General features: G+C 37.3%; 2 protein-coding genes across 3 annotated transcripts; both read right to left on the bottom strand.

Annotated features, from left to right (window-relative positions):
• Positions 1-884: 884 nt before the first annotated feature.
• renbp (renin binding protein) lies at positions 885-10,847 on the bottom strand. The gene is made up of 11 exons (XM_083554769.1): positions 10,653-10,847; positions 9,011-9,116; positions 8,668-8,743; positions 8,265-8,340; positions 7,415-7,593; positions 5,715-5,939; positions 5,438-5,519; positions 4,609-4,784; positions 3,354-3,485; positions 2,111-2,198; positions 885-1,984 (listed from the first exon to the last, which is right to left on the bottom strand). Exons 2-11 carry the CDS (start codon positions 9,106-9,108, stop codon positions 1,908-1,910), a joined length of 1,209 nt encoding a protein of 402 aa, XP_083410895.1. The 5' UTR covers positions 9,109-9,116; positions 10,653-10,847; the 3' UTR covers positions 885-1,907.
• Positions 10,848-10,934: 87 nt separating this feature from the next.
• On the bottom strand, positions 10,935-15,446 carry LOC310733778 (actin-associated protein FAM107A). 2 transcript variants are annotated; one of them, XM_083555180.1, is made up of 5 exons: positions 15,372-15,446; positions 14,592-14,835; positions 14,012-14,123; positions 12,798-12,945; positions 10,935-12,352 (listed from the first exon to the last, which is right to left on the bottom strand). In XM_083555180.1, the coding sequence occupies exons 2-5, from the start codon at positions 14,824-14,826 to the stop codon at positions 12,236-12,238; spliced, it is 612 nt and encodes a 203-aa protein (XP_083411306.1). In that variant the 5' UTR covers positions 14,827-14,835; positions 15,372-15,446; the 3' UTR covers positions 10,935-12,235. The 2 variants fall into 2 exon arrangements, with proteins under 2 accessions (XP_083411306.1, XP_083411305.1); XM_083555179.1 differs by having other exon boundaries at positions 10,935-12,354; positions 12,806-12,945; positions 15,372-15,421.
• Positions 15,447-18,240: the final 2,794 nt, after the last annotated feature.

Here is an 18,240-nt window from a genome sequence, read left to right as displayed (position 1 = left end):
GCGTGATCTCTCTCTCTTTCGGAAGGGAAATTATACCACAGCGAATTCTCAGTTCTGATTGGTCAGATTCAATATCTGTAACAACATGGGTGCTAAAAGCAGTTCCTTTTCTGACATGGGGGATTCTTTAGGATATAAGGATTTATTTATGCTAGTGATGATGCAGAACCTGAAAACAGGAAATATTGGGTGTGTTTAAACATAACTATAAATAAATAAATGTTTGTTTTTGTTGTTAATGTCTTGGCAAAATTGCTGTGGTGTAAAAGGAACAGAAGGAATGCATGCTGCTGTAGGAGAAAAATCCTGTAGTCTGTAAAATCACAATTCGAACAATTTAAAGGTTTCTTGCCTGCATACAAGTGAATGAAATTTAGATCTTTTTTAAAATTACAAGACCCGAAACAAACTTCAGTTCTATTGTGCCTGTAAAGAACAAATCCGACTCCACAATCATTAAGTTTGTAGTGAAATGTTTTCTTTAATCCGTGACAGTAAGTTCCTCCCTTTATATAAGTTGAGATCAGTTTTGAATTTTAATTTTAGATAAACAATTCAAGTGTATGTTCTCAATTCTCTAAATAATAATTTGCTGTTTGGAATAGACTAATGTGAACAGTGCTAAAAAATCTGAAGCAGGAAATTAGTTTCAGTAATCAAAGTTTTAATATTTGGATATGTTCTGAGGTAACGTAAAAAAAAAAAATCTGGTAGTAGAATTCAAACTGAAGCTTTAGGTAGATGGTTCAAATATGACTTAAAATTTGTGGCCAGAGTTCAGACATATAGATGTCTGTTAGTACTGATTCCTGGACTGATTAAAAATAGCAGAATTGTTGAGTTAAACAGGACTCATCGGTATTGCAATAACGGGCATGTAAAGGTGTGTGTATAAAGTGACACATTTAATGCACATTTAAACAGGACACAATGTAGGACAGCATATAGTTTAGTTTTTTTTCTTTTCCTCTTCCAAACACCAGTAGACTTACAGATCCTATGAATAATCAAGGTTGCAGACCCAACATGCACGTTCTTGGAAAATAAACTGTATTACAGCTGATGAATGGATGATGAAAAACCTGGCCTCTTAAAAATAATAATATTAAAAAAAAAAAAATTGTAAGTTCTTTAGCTGAATACAGTTGATCATACCAGACTTTTCATCTAACAAATGGAAAAAATCTTCAGAGATGTTTCTATTTATTTAGTCTCTCTGGTGTGATTAGCAACGGCACGCCTTATTTATAGCCTTGAACTACTCCTCAGTGGGTTGAGCGTTAAAAGGAAACGGTTAGCACTCATGTATGTTGGCATCTTAAGCAGATATTTATAGGCGTGAAATTTTCCAAAAAAAGTGTGTTTATCATTAAGGCAATACACGGTAAGAAAAGCATATACTGGCCAATTAAAGTGCTGAGAATAATTTGATTATATATTTGAACACAGAAGTGATATTTTTGGAGTAAATAATAAAACCATTCATAAAAAGTCAGATAGTGCTCATGTGAAGCCCTGAGATGCTCATGACCCGCTTGCTCTGCTTTATAGAGCGCTGTAGTGTGCAGAACACGTCTATTTAAGGTTATGGCCATGTATAGGAAACTTACATGCTACATGGAGACCAAGACATTTCTAAATCCTGCACTGTGTACTCAAACTGGCTTTATAGATTCAGCATCCCTGCGACTAACTTTTCAAACAAACAAAAAAGCTGCTCCCTTTATCATTTCTATATGTGCATTTATACGATTAACAGCTCTGTAAAATATGGTACTTACAGTAAACAGATCAGGTAGGTTCAGGATTAATATGGAGTGTGAACATGTATATATCCTGTTGTATATAGAAACGTTGGGGAAAGAAAAAAGTGCATAAAAATGTCATCCATCAGTTTGTGGTTACATTTAAGACTCGAGTGTTGTGAGCAGATGATCCAGCATCTTCTCACACATGTAGAGACATCGAGGGACATGGAAGAACCCTGGAGAACATACCATAGATGTTAAAAATACACTGAAAAACATTTTTCCTTACTTTAATAAACACTAAAATGTTTAATTGGGGGTTTCAACTACCAACTTCAAAACCTATGGAACACAGCACTCACCTTTAAATGGCCCTCCTTTAAAATCCAGCACCACGTTCCCCTGTTGACTCAAATACCCGAACCACTCACCGTGTTCTCCATCAGGAAACTGAGAGGGAAAAACCAGTCACCAATCACAACATTCAGAGATGTCCCATACACTATATGGACAAAAGTTGGTGGGCACCTGACCATACGATTCCAATGGGGTTTTTGAACATCCCAATCCACATTAAGTGCCCATTTGATGTTGTAATATACTTCAGTCTTCTGGGAAGATGCTCCACTAGATTTTGGAGTAGAGCTTCTGGAGATTTGTGCTCATTCACAAGGGTGTAAGTAAAGTCAGGTACTGATGTAGATTAGGTGAGGAGGCCTGGGGTGCTGTTCCAATTCAGTTGTTCAATAGAGTTGATATCAGAGCTCTACAGCAGGCCACTCAAGATCTTCCACTCTGAACCATGTAAACCATACCTTCATTTAGTTAGCTTTGTGCACAGGGTTGGATCTTTCAGTTCAGGGAAAATGTCCTCAAAGACGTCCTCTACACTTGTGATCAGTTAAAACTGTGGTGGTAGTTTGTAGAAGAACCACATATGGGTAGAAAAATCTGTTGTATCAATACTTTTGTTCATATAGTATACTTTAGAGCACAGTGAAATAAAATTTTCAGCATATACAGTGTGTTAGAAAGCTGGGGTCAAACACAGGATCAGCTATGATACACCTAGGAACCCGAGAGGTTCTGATCAGTAACCAAGAACCTTCAAAAGAGCCTATGAGTTAGAACAGGTGATGGCAGCCAACACAAATCATGAAAAATACTCATTTTAAAAAGTAAAAAAAAATCAGCAATAAAATATGGACTGGATGTGAGGTGAGGACGGGTTCTCTTTTGAACTCTGGATCCTCTCATGGTTTTTTCCTCTCATCGCCTTGCCACCTCGGCTTGCTTATTAGAGATAAACCTCTGACCTTAACATTTATCTGCTGAAACTATTTATATCTTATAACTTATTGCGCATGTAGATTCTGCTAATGTATGTTAATTCTGGAATTCTTATTATTTTTTTAATCATTCTGTTTTTATTCTAAATTGTTTCTTTGTATGCTTTTTATGCAACTCTTCTATTCTTGTCCTCCATATTTTATCTTTTTACTGCATGCTGTGTAAAGCATTGTTTGCAAGACATACAATTTTAGTTCGTTTACAAATGAAACTGAACAGAATTGAAGTGAACAGTATTTTGGTGATGGTGCTCACATGGGTGAAGGTGTAGTCGTAAACTTGCGTGAATCTCTCCAGCATTGCAGGGTCTCTCAGGTGATCGTAGGCCATTAGATAAGAGATGAGAGCTTCACAGTGAGGCCACCAGAGCTTCATTTTCCACTCCAGCTACATAACAAATTCAGAGAACAGACACACATTAGTCATGTGTGTGTTGTTTTTATCTGCTATGTTGTATTTTGACAATTTGGACAGACTGGTCTTCTGTAAATATATTTTTTTATTAAATTTTTTACTAATGGAGGTTTAATACTGGATTCAAATGAATGTATCTAATTGCGTTTGTGTTTAACTTGGGTCACATGCTCATTCTTCAGGTAAGTATTTCAGACCAGAGCAGAATTTTACACCATGTTTCTCGTTTGTTTTATGGTTTCTTAAAACAAAACTGTAAATCAGGGTGTCTGGGTTTTTTTCATAAACTGGGGAAAAAAAATGCATCCTTGTTCTTCTTATGGCTGAAATTGTTGTATACAAGTTCATAAATAAAATGATGCATTGCATCTTAGATCATTTTTTAATATTTGTACATGATTATAGAAGTGACTACATACTCATCTGTTACACACACACACACACACACCGGCTAAAAATGTACATACACAGCCAATTTACATACACTATATTAGCCATTTTCCAGATAGATGTGTTGTTACTCTCAAAATATAATGTATTTAAAACATTTCAACATCTCTACTGTTTCTCTCTCAGCTCTGTGTGTGTGTGTGTGTGTGTGTGTGTGTGTGTGTGTGTGTGTGTAAAACAGATGAGTATGTAGTCACTTCTATTATCATGTACAAATATTTAAAAATGATCTAAGATGCAATGCATCATTTTATTTATGAATTTGTATGAAACAATTTCAGCCAATTGGCTAAAAAGGTCTCTGGTGTTCTAGTGGTTAAGATGCGGCGCTCTCACCGCTGCGGCCCGGGTTCAATACCCGGTCAGGGAACCAACCCCAGCCACTCTAAGTGCCGGTCCCAAGCCCGGATAAATGGGGAGGGTTGCGTTAGGAAGGGCATCCAGCGTAAAAAACATTTGCCAAATCAAACATGCGGATGATCCGCTGTGGCGCCCCCTAATGGGAGAAGCCAAAAGAAAGTTAATATGAAAAGTTGCTCATTGGTAAAAATATGAGCAGGAATCGGTAATAAAAAGTAGAGGTGCATCTCTGTCTTATAAAAAGAGCTGGACGGGGAGAAGAGCATTGAGTTGTTATTATTTAAACCTGGGTGGGACAGTGACCATCAGCGTCTAGGAAGTAGAAAAGTCCTCCATGTTCTTTGTCCCAGCCAGTGAGGAAGGGAACCTCCATGAACTTCTGCACAGCAACATTCTGCAGCTCTGCATCATCTCGTGCATTTGCATACTGCAGAAGAAACCAGCCAGCCTCCAAGGCATGACCTGGACCAGAGAGTGTGTATTATGGTTCAGCTTCACATGCAAAATGAAAATGAGCGAGGCTCTCTCAAAGCAACCTGTTTATGATTTAGATAAAGGGAAGTTTTTCAACCTCATAACAATTTACCACACCAACCACATCAGAGATGCTCGAACTAGGGCCTGTGGTCTAAAGCTGATATTTCAAGCATATGGCTGTATTGCCTATAGCTTGAATAGCAGCATTAGGCATTAATAATTGTACTATATACATGTCACTGACTTATAAAACTGCATTAGTTAAGCAGATTACAGATTAATTTATAGAGTAATATAGTATGGGTTTATTCTGGAAAACAGTTTATAGCCACGTGGATATCTTATTTATAGCCAGAATCTGCTCACTAATGATTAAGCATTAAAAAGAAAACACTAGTTACTATTTAGGCATGTTTTCACTTATCTGGACCTTTAAAATCAGTTTTATTTGAATACTTGTGCACTGAGTATTAAGTAAAGATTTACACTGTTTTCTTAGTTCATCAAAATTCTTGTTTATGGTAAATCACACATAAGCAACATGTTGAGGTTGTTTTTTTTTTTTTTTTTTTTTTTTACTATAAATGCTGTGATGTAAGGAAAAAGGAATTACAGAAAAGAAGCTGGATGTGAAGTACCTGGGTTCTGCAAACGTCCCTGACAGCCAGGCAGCTCCTTTCCCTCCAGCGACACATTTTCAAGAATGACCTTTCCATCTCTCTAATGAGAACACAGTCAGAAAAAGGGGATTCGCAGAGTATTAAAACAGCAACATGGAGATTGCTTTCTTGTATTGAGTCACACCTTAGAAAAACAAAGTGTCATTTTCTACTCTACATGTGAACATTTAGAGAATCTAGATATTATAAAGGTGTCGTTACTTTTGCTGTTATGTGCTCTGCACTCTTCACATACCTGTACATGCTGCAGGATCTGAGACACACACCAATCACCCAGATCTCTGTATTTCTCTGCAAGCTCTGCCCTACCCTCTGTCAGCTGATCCACCAGGCACAGGAGCATCATGGGAACCGCCATGCTGTTAATAGGACTATCGCCAGGGAGCTGGGGACGACCCAGACCTGACGAGTCGACCCGGACCCAGTGCACCAACTGATCCATCATTCTCTCAGCATCGGACTGTAAAAAAAGAAAAAAAAAAGAAAAAAAAGGCAGCACATCACTCGCCTGAACAACACGTCTGCCTCAGTTATGGGTTTATGTCAGAAAATGTTCCCATCAGGAATGCAAAGCTTAATAATGTCAATTATTATGATCAATTATTAATAATTGATTCGTTTTAATATTATAATACCTGATTATAACATGCTTGTTTCCCTTGTTATTCTTTTACTTTATTGAATGACATAAATGTTGTAGAGTTCGTAATAGGATTATAAATGATTCATGATTCATGATGTTTATCCCAATAGATTTGCAGTTAATTCTTGTGCATGTTTCGAAACATGTAAAGTTATTAAGCGTTCTTCAATGTGCTGGCTCATAAATACCCTGGTTTTTTTTTTAACCTTTCATACGGGAAGTAAATAAGGAATTTCTGCTCAAATCCTAAAAAGAGAACAATAATCATTATATAATTTTTTTTGTCAGTTGTAAGGCACCTTTATACAATGATATTTATGGCATTCGGCAGATGCCCTTATCCAGAGCGAGGGTTAAGGGGCTTGCTCAAGAACCCAGCAGTGGTAGCTTGGTGGTGCTGGAATTTAAACTCATGACCTTCCGATCTAAGGTCCAATAATCACTGAGCTACCAGCTTACTTTATATTTCTAATCTTCTTTATATTTCAAATCTATGTTATATTACCTCATTATAAATCCGAGCACATGAGGATCAAGGGTCTTGCTCAAGTGATTTCCTTTGATGTCAGTGAAAAAGAAATGGACAAAATGAAACAATGCTAATGATTTCTAGTGAATTTATAAAATATTAATATTTCTAATAAATGTATTAAAATGCGTGTAGTTAAAAACCTCTTATTTAATATTCCTCCTAAATGGCACTTCATAGATGTTTTTTTTTCTACTTGTCTACCCTGGTGAAGTCCATACTGTGGAAGGAACTGGACTATAGGAGCAGGCAGACTGCACTCCCACACAAACGACTCAAACATCTCCAACTGTACAGACGGAAAAGCTGCTGGGAGCCTCCACCCTGGAGCTGCAAAACTCAAGAGAGCAGCAACACCAAAGCCGATTGATTCCCCAGAGGTGGATCTAAGGAGCGTGTGCACTCCATGGTTTTGAAAATATCTCCAAACGCTGCACTGTTTTATAGATAGATAAGATTATAGATAACAAATAGACAGTAATACTTTTTCTTGTTTGAGGAAATATCATGAAAGTAATCTATTTATTTATGTACAGCTGCTTTGGGACAATGCCCATTGTTAAAGGTGCTATATACTTAAAATTAAATTGAAATAAATTGAATTGTCAGTTATCTTCAAGAGCAGAATTCTTTAGAAAATCACTGAGATGCTGTTTTATAACTAAATGACTTACTTTTATAACTAACTGTAAACTCTGATCGTTTCCACATGACTTCTTCCATAAAAAAAATGTAAAGCATGAGATTAAATCCTCATATCCACCTGCATCTCTTCGTCTCCCGTGACCCTGGAAAGTTCATCCATGGCCATGACGTAGAAACACTCGCTGAAGATGGTCCTCTGAACCTTCACCGCTCGACCGTCCCTCGTCAGACAGAACGCACACTTTCCCGGACCGTCTGAAGCCTGAACTCGAGCATAATTCTGCAGAAACGCACCACCTGAATAACCATAACACCTTCTGTTAGAATCTTAATGTTTAATGAAGCCACAAAACATCCTTTTATTTAAGAACTAAACCAGGTGAAGCTGCAAAATTACAATGAACATTAATATTGGTGGCTTTATATTGAACTGAATATTGTAGTATTAGAATAAAATAACTCAATCAGTGCTTAAATCATTAATATCATTCTATTAATATATCGGTGTGAGTTACATCAGAGTCTCTTCACATAAACTGAGTTGATTAAGCAAAAGTCTTGTGGTAAAAGTGATAGAAACATTCTAGCCATAATAAACCATAGTACTTGGATACTTGAGTAAATTTAGAGGCAAATTCTTTTGTTATTTTACTCCAGTGAATGTTTAAAGGGAGCACTTTTACTGAAGTCATATTTTACCTACTGTATTTCTGTAGATGTGTGATAAACTGTGCAATGATAGGCGATTCAATAAAACCTGAGACATTGTTGTAGACTATTAATATTAATTACTGTCCAAATTCATCCTCAAAGTTCTTGAGTTACTTAGTAATTTCATAGAGCTTTAGACTGCTGATGTGAAACACATCCCACCCCCACCCCATATTACACAAAATAAGCAAAATGGACAGTTTTGCTCTCGGGTAGTTGTTATGTACATCTGTACTAATTATAAAGCGAAATATTACCTGATTTGGCAGCTTGAAGAATTTCTGGCTGGTGAAACCTCGGCATGGTGCGATACAGCCTGCAGTACATCCACACCTGCAATAACATTTACACAGACAGCTTTAGCAACATAAACTTATATGACAACATCGAATGCTGCAATTGAATTCAACAAATAATTATTTATTCCTCTTCACTAAGAGCCTTTCCATTGTCTGGTTCATGGTGGATCTGTAGTCTATCCCAGAAATCCTACCCGCTAGATGGGACACCAGTCAATCATACAACAACATGCACACACACTTTCACACACTTTATCATACCTAGTGGCATTTTACATCCACCTTATAAGCACATATTAAGGAAGAGGGTGTAAACCAGAGAACCTAAAGGAAACCTGTAGGAGAATATTAATAATCTTACCTGTCTGCCCTGTAACCACACATACTTGAGCTCATCATAGATCTTTCCATCTTTTCCAATGCAGGTAAAAAACCCACTGTGTCAGAAAGAAAGTGGCAGAGATTAGATGTTAGGTTTTCAGCTTGAGAAATAGCTGAAATAGCAACTTCTCTAACAGTTGATTCATCTTAAAAATAAAAGCAAGTCCTAATCAGAACAAAGTATCACTTCTCTGGTATGCTAGAAGCAGGTGAATGTTGAACCTTACACTGTAAGTAGGTAAAACTATTATTTTTATTACAGTTATGTATATATGAGGCAGCGAGAATTGTGTTCTACATAATAAGCACAACAAATATTTCACCCATATTCCTCATCATGGGAGTATTTCAGCCAGAAATCCACAACTCTGTCCAGCTCAGTGCGTATTCTCTCGCGATACTGCTTCAGCAATACCGCCATCTTTGTCCCTGAAACAAGTTCACAGTGCCATAAAATCATTTTACTCACAAAAAATTAGACGTTCAGTACTCACACTAAAGTTTATCTTAACAGAGGCAATATATGGGAGGCCATGATTTAAAAACGTTTGTGTTTTACTGTACAATTATTCTCTGTGTGTTTTTAGAAGTTAAGATCAGTATAACATTGTATAGTATATTTAGATTTACTTCGTTTGTTTCTACTACTTTAGACAAACTTACACTTATAAAGAACATTAATTTATCACCACATTATCTGTGTAAAGCTGCTTTGAGACAATGTTTATTGTTATAAAACGCTATACAAATCAAAATGAATTGAATTGATTTTACTATAAATCTGTATCAGAAAGTTTCGAGGGTGCACACGTGGTCAGAATAGCAGACGTGGTAATGCACCTAATCACCAGTTGCACAGGACGATGTATTTTGGCACACGACTTATTAAGGTCGGTGATTCCTGTGACTGTGCGTGCAGCCTTGTGCTGCCATCTGTTGACGTGTTACAAAACTAGTCTCGAAACGTTTTGATACCACCTCGTATACAAGGTTGTTATGTCTGATTTCTGAATTTGACATTACTGATATCTTATATTTTTTTAATGACCTTCAATCTCTATCAAACTCCATAAACAAATCAGGCCTGTAGAGTAAAAAGACAATTCTTCAACTTAAATTCTTCTTTAAAGATCTTACAAAACTAAGTTTTTCTGCTGAGTTTGCATCGCTATATCACCCGCTGAATTGGTTCACTTTCCATCTGTAACTTCCTGATAGGATTTGTGTATTACTGTATTTAATTTTACAAAAAATCTGTTTTGTTTTTTTTTACTCCAAGACTCAGGCACAATTCCACTCATTGTGCATGTACTCACAATAAAAACTACTATATACAAATAAACAAAAATTTGATGCCAAAACATTTTTACTGAAACAAACAAACAAACAAAACATTACATTTGACAAGAGCAGCTGTCTATTGAACCTGAAGGTCAGATATGTTGAGTCAGGAATTCCTAAAACTGTTGCGACATCATATGATTTCCTGGTTCACGTGGGAAATATGTACATAACAACACATGGTGAAGTATTATATTGATATACTATTGGAAAGGAAACTAATATTACTGCATCAATTATAATTCACTCTCCCAATTCCCCATCCTAACCTGTTTTCCAGTCCTGGATACAACGACTGTGTTTGTTCTGCCTCAGTGTTCAGCAAACAGCATGAAGGTCTAAATGCACTGAGATTCACAAGAGAAATAGTGCACTGGTGTGATGGGTGTCTTTCCAGTCCATTACATGTGTGTACACACACACACACACACACACACACACACACACACACACACACACACACACACACACACACACACACACACACACACACACACACACACACACACACACACACACACTCAGCTCCTATAAGGTACTGACACACCTTACAGTCACTGCCTGTACACAAGTCATATTATTAGTAACTGTCTTTCATCCAAATTTTACATGTTATACTCCTACCTGTCCTGGGAAAATGCACCAAGAGCTCGTTTCTCCTTATTTCTTGTTCAATCCTCTTTCTGCTGCCCACATCACTCCATTTTCCTCCAACTTTGCACAGTAATACAAACAGCTAAACTAGCAGGCAGCAAAGCACACATCACATGACAAAGACACTACCGGATCACGTGGCCATCGCCCCTACTACTTTCACCAGTAGGGGTCGCGCTTTCCCTACTCAAAAAGAGCACTGCGCCTGCGTGCACCAACACCACCGTCACCACCATCATAACATGTCACTATTGTTTTTTATTTAAAATTGTTTTTTATTCCGCTTAATTTTAAATACAGGTGAAAATACAATGTCATATTTAAAGCACTTACAGGTTAGTGTTAGTGAACTTTTTTTTCTACTGCTTAAGAAGGGGGTCGATTTTCAATCCCACACTTGTCCTCCATCACCCCAAAAATGGTAATGAAATACTTCGTGTAATTTATTTGAAATATCAAGTTCTACATCAATAACAACAAATAGCATCAAGTTCCAAAGTATAGAAAACAAAAGTGTAATTGTGTTCTGTACCCTAACTGAAGTTGTTTTCATTTTCTTGCATTAATGACCTAATTGCTTGTGAATGCTTTGAGTGTATGAACTTAATTTTTAAAAAGGAAAATCATAAATGAAGATTAACGAAGATATATATAATATATATATATATTGTGTGCTCTTCATTGCGCCCAACTGTCATATCTTTATTCCCCGCTAGAGGGCCTCGTCCCACACTTTAAAAACCACTGGGTTAGAACAAAAAAAAACTGACAAAACAGCATTTTAGTTATTATATCAGAGTAATTATTAATTATTAACTGCACAGATAGAAGGCATGTTTGGTGAGCTGTATTTTAAACAATGAAATTGGAGCATGGCTAAAAAAAATCCAAACTAAATTTTTTTGTCATCTGTAGGCAGAAAATTACAATCTGTAACCTTGTCTTGAATACATTATGCCATGCTGACACATGCATCGATTTTATTGCTGCAAATTGCTAGTCGCTGTGTTACGAAGTTGCCAATATGCGTTTTACCAACTGACGCAATACAGATCGCATTCTCTCTACTGTCTTTAATCTCTAGTCACTCTACAAAGATATTCCCCATTTGCATAGAGTTCAACTTTTCCTTTTTGCGTCCCTAGATTTGCCGGATATTGTAACTCAGTGATGAAGATGTTGGACGCCTGATCAGAAGGTCACGGGTTTAAATCCCAGCCCACCAAGCTGACATTTGCGGTCATTGAGCCTCAACTGCTCACTTGTATAAAAATGGTGTAAATGTATATGTGAACACTGCATTAGTATACAATCAGCAAGTATTTCTGACATCATAGTGATTAAAATAGGAAAAGGTCTACCAGTGTTGAAGGAGAATTGCATGCCTCTGAAAGTGTAAACTACAAAAAGTATTAATATAACTGGACATAAAACTTTCATAAGCCAGATCGTCATAAAGCAGTGGTACTCGGTCAGTCAGTCCTCCGAGAGGTTTGTGGCGCTACAGCAGGTTTCTTTGCCTTTCCAAAGTCAGCCTTTGACGTGGCAGATATTCAGGAGCTGGTGTTCTTGTGTAGCGCTGAATGCACTTTTCTTAAATTCTGTCTCACTCTGATAAACTCCAGGAGCTGTACCTCATGCCGTATCTTCTCTTCCTGCTCCTGTTCTCTCTGTTAGATGAGCACATACCATAAAATGAGCACTAGTATTAGATTTTATTTTTAACTTGATTTTCTTTAGCAAAAAAGCAAATGAAACACAAAATAGATTTTCTCAGACTGCAATTTTTCCAAACTTCTTGATCCTAGTTCTTTTAACCTTCTTATAAAAGTTTTTAAACCACTTAAATCTTAAATTTGTGAGGTTTGGTTAAAAGCCTTTTTTTTTGTTTTAGTTTTACCTCTCCTCAGTCTAATTCATGTTTAGTACTATAGCCTAAGAGCTTTATAACTACTCATTGAATCCTTGAGGAAATCCCAGAGAAACCCAGGCTCATTTACCAACAACTGCTGAAATGCAACTCAAATTTATACAAATATTATAATAACCATTGAATACATATGTAAAATAGTCTCCATTCCATAATTTAGAAGGAGGACTTAAAGTGGTGCTGACCATCCCCTCCTGCTGCTTCTGTTGGCGTTGGAGGAGGACCTGCTCTAGTGGGCTTCTGCATTGTTCACACTCTTCTCTCTGGGTTTGTTCTTTCTTCCTCCTCTCCAGAACCATCTGGAGCTCGGGTTTACAGCACACTGCCAGACCCCTGCCCTCCCCAAAAGAGACAAAACACAACCAGGCATACTAGAAGCTTTACAGGGGGGAAACAAAAATGACTAAAGAAAACTACTAAAGGTTTCACGCCAGTGTTACACCAGATTCTGTGATCATCGTATGTTGTGACCATAGAGGGCGCTGTTGCTAAAAATGCAGTTTAAAATAGATCATCTAAAGTCTAGATGATCTATTTTAAGCTGCATTTTAGCAAAAGCGCTAAATTGTAAAATAGAAAAAGCAAACCCAATTGCAATACACGTGGGTTTGCTATTTTTATTTTACCTTTTACAGTTTTATTAAATGTTCAGAATTGTTACATCAGTAATGTTTCAGGATCTACAGTCACTTGCTCATCAGTCTCACTTTCTCCCTCTACCGTAATCAAGATAAACTGCAGCTTATGTTACTCAGAAACCAAGAAAGCCATAAAGACCAGTGGCCAAAGTGTTGATGGTAAAGTTGGAGCTGTATTTCTGGAGATTCTTTCCTCTTTATTTTATATAAATAATCACATTTTACTTTACAGTCCTTGGAAATGAGTTGTTACAACAGAAATGAAATGTAATACAATATAAGCCTTTGATTTTTTACAGAAAGTCTATCAGTATATTCTGACTGATCAGATTCATTCATTCAAGGAGAGTTCGTTGTAACTTGTCTTTACTGTTACAGGCCAAGACTAAACTGTACACAGGTTTTAACCAATCCAGTCTAATGTTTCCCACTGTTTCCTATGATATCTCCGTGCTGTAAAGAAGAGCTATCCAGCAAGGCGCATGTCTATCATTACAGTGCCTGACACAGCGCTCATGTGAGACGGTGTACGATTGCAGCCCGTGTGGCCAGGTGTAGTTTGTGTGACACAAAAGACGAGAAAGAGGGAGAGAGAAAGAACGAGACTGTCATCAATTTTTAACCGACCTCGATTCACTGCTTCTGCGATTTATGAAAAGGTAACAAGTGGATTCTTGGGCCTGGTTGGGTCAGCATCAGTGTCTCCTGCTCTATCTGTCCATACAGAATTTAGAAACTGAAATGAAGTGTACTGCTCTTACTTCCTGTGGGCCATTAGAAGCTCTTTGTGCAGCTCTTGGTGACTCCTCGATGCCTTCACTGGATTGTTTAGATCCTTTGAACTCTCACCCGTGTTCTGCTTATCTGCATTGTCTGAGACAAACACCAGGGACGGTCATCTATCCATCTATAAATTGTAATTCATTTATAAATGTATATATAAAATTATTTATTTATATTACACATATGTCATTTTAAAATATCTTTAAAGGTGCGATTTGCAATATTATCATGCAGTATGTAAATGTGGCTTATTTCATTTATTTCAGGTTTTCACTGCTCTTGTCTGCTTCAAACCCAAACAGAACTGATCTTCTTCCTTAAAACACAACTCACAAAGCACCCACAGTTTCATTAAAGTGTGTGTGTGTGTGTTTTCGGATGTGTGAAGAGAAAGGCTAAGGATAATGTTGGTAATGTTTCACTGCAAATGCAACTCTAAAAACCACAATCTGCTTCCCTAACTCTCTTCTGCCCTTTAAAACAGACGTTGCCACTCCGTAAATGATGTGTGTAGTGATAAAAACCCGTTTCCCATAAGAAGTTATGACATACACTGACCTCTGTTAAAGCCCTGTGGAAAGCCATGACTGTTGATAAGTGTGCCGTTGGTCACCCGTGTCCTGAGGTGTGTTGGTTTCAGTGAGCTGCCATCACTGGAGGACAGAGCGTTCTTCAGCTCGTTGTTGTACGGTGGTGGAGGGAGCGGGTGCGAGGCGGCTGCCCTCATTGCACTCACTGCTTTAAGGGAGGCGATCACCTGGGATTTGGCCCTGAGCCACAGCTCCTGCTGCATGCTGGGTAACTGCAGAGGGGGTCAGGTACGAATGTGTGTGTGTGTGTGAAGCAATGTTTTGGGGTTGCCAATGAATGTAAAAGAGAGAGCGAGAATAGTGGAGAGATTGAGTTTCACCTAAGTGGGAGATGTATAATTTATCTAGCACTAATTATTCATCGGTTAACTCACGTAAATACGTGCAACTCTGATTCGACGTGCAAAGTAGACCTGATTATTAAGCTCATAAAACTGGACCAGTGGATTTAATAGCGGCCACAGAACACAAGAATATCTTAATGGCTTCTGGACTGTGAAATGCAACATTAGAAATATAATAAAAAGCAATTTTCTTTTTTTTGTTTTGTTGAGAATTTTCTATAAATCATTCATCATTTAAAAAATGTACAGAGAAAACAATCATCCAAAGCATGTTTTAGGGATATTTGTTACACACAATTGTACAAGTCTACATTACAAGTTATTACAATCAAATATCTTGCAGGTATTTCACTTTGGCTTGCTAACTCTGTTTATTAAAAATGGTGTTGTTAATATGGACTCACGTGAAGCGTGTCACTCCATGAGGGAGTCGTCCTCACTGAGCAGCAGCAGCAGCAGCTCTCACATGAACACAGCCAACATGCCAGAAAGCTGAGGGTTTTATCTCACCCCACTCAGCTACAACAAAATTCCTGCTTCTACCACAAGAAGGAGATGTGGAGCAGTAGAAGCCTGCTGATAATTTCAGTTACACAGAGGTAAATGTGAAGCTGCTTTTAACTTGTCATATTCTTTTCAGGACAGAACATTTATTTCTTTCTATTTCTTTGCATAACCCGGCAATGTTAGGACTGTCAGAACACACACACACACACACACACACACACACAAACAGAAATACACACACAGACAAACACTCACACAAACACACAGAAACACAGACAAACACAGACAAACACATACACACACACACACACACACACACACACACACACACACACACACACACACACACAAAAACACGGACAACCACACACACACACACACACACACACACACACACACACACACACAACAGAATCACACACAGACAGCCACAGCCACAGCCACACACACACACACACACACACACACACACACACACACACACACACACACACACACACACACACACACACGCACCCACAGACAAACACACATAACCACACACACACACAAAACCACACAGACAAACAGACACACACACACACACACACACACACACACACACACACACAGACAAAATTACACACACACAAAACCACACAGACAAACAGACACACACACACACACACACACACACACACACACACACACACACACACACAGGCAAACGCAAATTAATTTTAATGGGACTAATTTTATTAACACGCGATTAACGCAGCGCACATTTATATTTGACAATTAAAAAATGTAAAATTTTTTAAATTAAATGAACTCCAGCAAAAAAAAAACATTTATTACTAAACTAAGACTGATGTGCCAAGTCTCAAATCAAGCATTAAATTTCGCCATGATATTAATATTCTTTTTCTTCTTCTTCTTCATCTTTATTAGCAGCTTGAATTCTTAAGTAGAGCATTAGCGCCATTTACTGTGGTAATGGATCAGAGACTTATATTCCTATTCCCCAGTCAAAAAAACCCTGCAATGGTGCACACATCCGACAATTAAATCCGTCCGTATGGAAACAGCAAAGTTTCCATTCGGTGTCCTGATGATTTACGTAATAAAAAAAACAACACGTGTAAAAACATTTACAAGTATATTTTGTTTTCATGCTCTATGTTGAGTATGATTTCACTAATAATAAACATACATTTGCATAAAGCATCCATAGTTGTCAATGCTCATTTTTATTAGAATATAAAAAACCTGAAAAGTATTGATTCAAGGTACATTTTGAACAGATAATTGTGTGAATAAGTTGCGATAAATTGTGAGTTAACTCTTGAAAACCATGCAATTAATCATGTTTAAATATTACAATCAATTTACAGCACTGACATAATATATACATTATAAAAGTTATATAATGTTAGAATATATCAGTGAGGAATCAGTGAGCGTAAACTGTTGATTACTGTTTTTCAGATACCATGTATAGATTCAGGTGACAGTGTTGTATTTTTATAAATGTGTTACTCACACTATTATAGCATATGCTGAATTTTATTAAATATTATTATACTATTCTAAATATGTGCAATATTTCACACAAGTTTTCTTTAAACCTTCTCTCTTTTAATGAACAGAAAGATTTGATCTTTCATGGATGGACTGTCAGATTTGACACAACCTGTGGTATTAATGTAGAAAGGTACCTATAATATAAGCATTTTTCTTTTGTGCTACTGTACACTGTATAAACGAGCAGAGTGAGCAGAAATAACAGCTCAATGAAGCTGATGGACAGGAAGAGGAAGCCGAGGCAAGCACAGATCTGCTCGCTCTACCAGTGTAATTAGAGAGCAGACACACCAAGCTCAGGGATCTTTTTACCAGAAAGTAATTAGAAAAAGTTTTTTTTTTTTTTCTGAGTGTATATACAAGCTAGTGTGCCTCAAGAAACATCATCCTGGTTGGAGTAAAGAACAAATCAACTCCTGACTGGACCAGGATACACAATATGCAGAGAGAGAAAGGACAGATCTACTTGCTGACAAATCACAATCTAATATGTGATCTAAATGTAAATACTGGTGGAATTACATGACTAGGTTGGAAACTTGTAATATAAAAAAAACTCCCGGAAACTCAGCATTTAATGTTAAACATACACGATATTGGCAAAAGTATTGGAATATGTCGAAACTCAGAACCCGTCTCTGAGCGGACATATCACGGGTGAGTTCTTTGTTGCAATTGATTTCCAATGTAACACACAATAATAATAATAAAATAGTGTAGACCTTAAAAACCAATAAGGGATCTTCAGTCTCTGATGAGGAAAAGCAAAAGTTCTTTATTGCAGACACGTTCCATTGAGCTCAATAGAAGGTGGTCACTCAATCACATCAAAATGATCATGATGTAAATGATTCTTTACACACACACACACACACACACACACACACACACACACACACACACACACACACACACACACACACACACACACACACACACACACACACACACACACACACACACACACACACACACACACACACACACACGTCACGACACCTCTATAATTTTTTTCCCTAATTTCTTTGTGTTAGCAAATTCCCTTGAATTTAGAGTTATCTGCTTTTACCTCCTCCTTTTTTTCATTCCCCTAACTTTGATTCTTCTCTCCTCCTTGTTCGTCTATATATTTTATTTATATATTTTATTATTTATTTATTTATGTCTTAGAGCCGACTGTGTTGTATGGTCTTGAGCAATTTA

The sequence above is a fragment of the Silurus aristotelis genome (genome assembly GCF_946808225.1).
Source record: "Silurus aristotelis genome assembly, chromosome: 11".
NCBI lineage: Eukaryota > Metazoa > Chordata > Actinopteri > Siluriformes > Siluridae > Silurus > Silurus aristotelis.
This window is presented reverse-complemented; position numbering and strand designations above follow the sequence as displayed.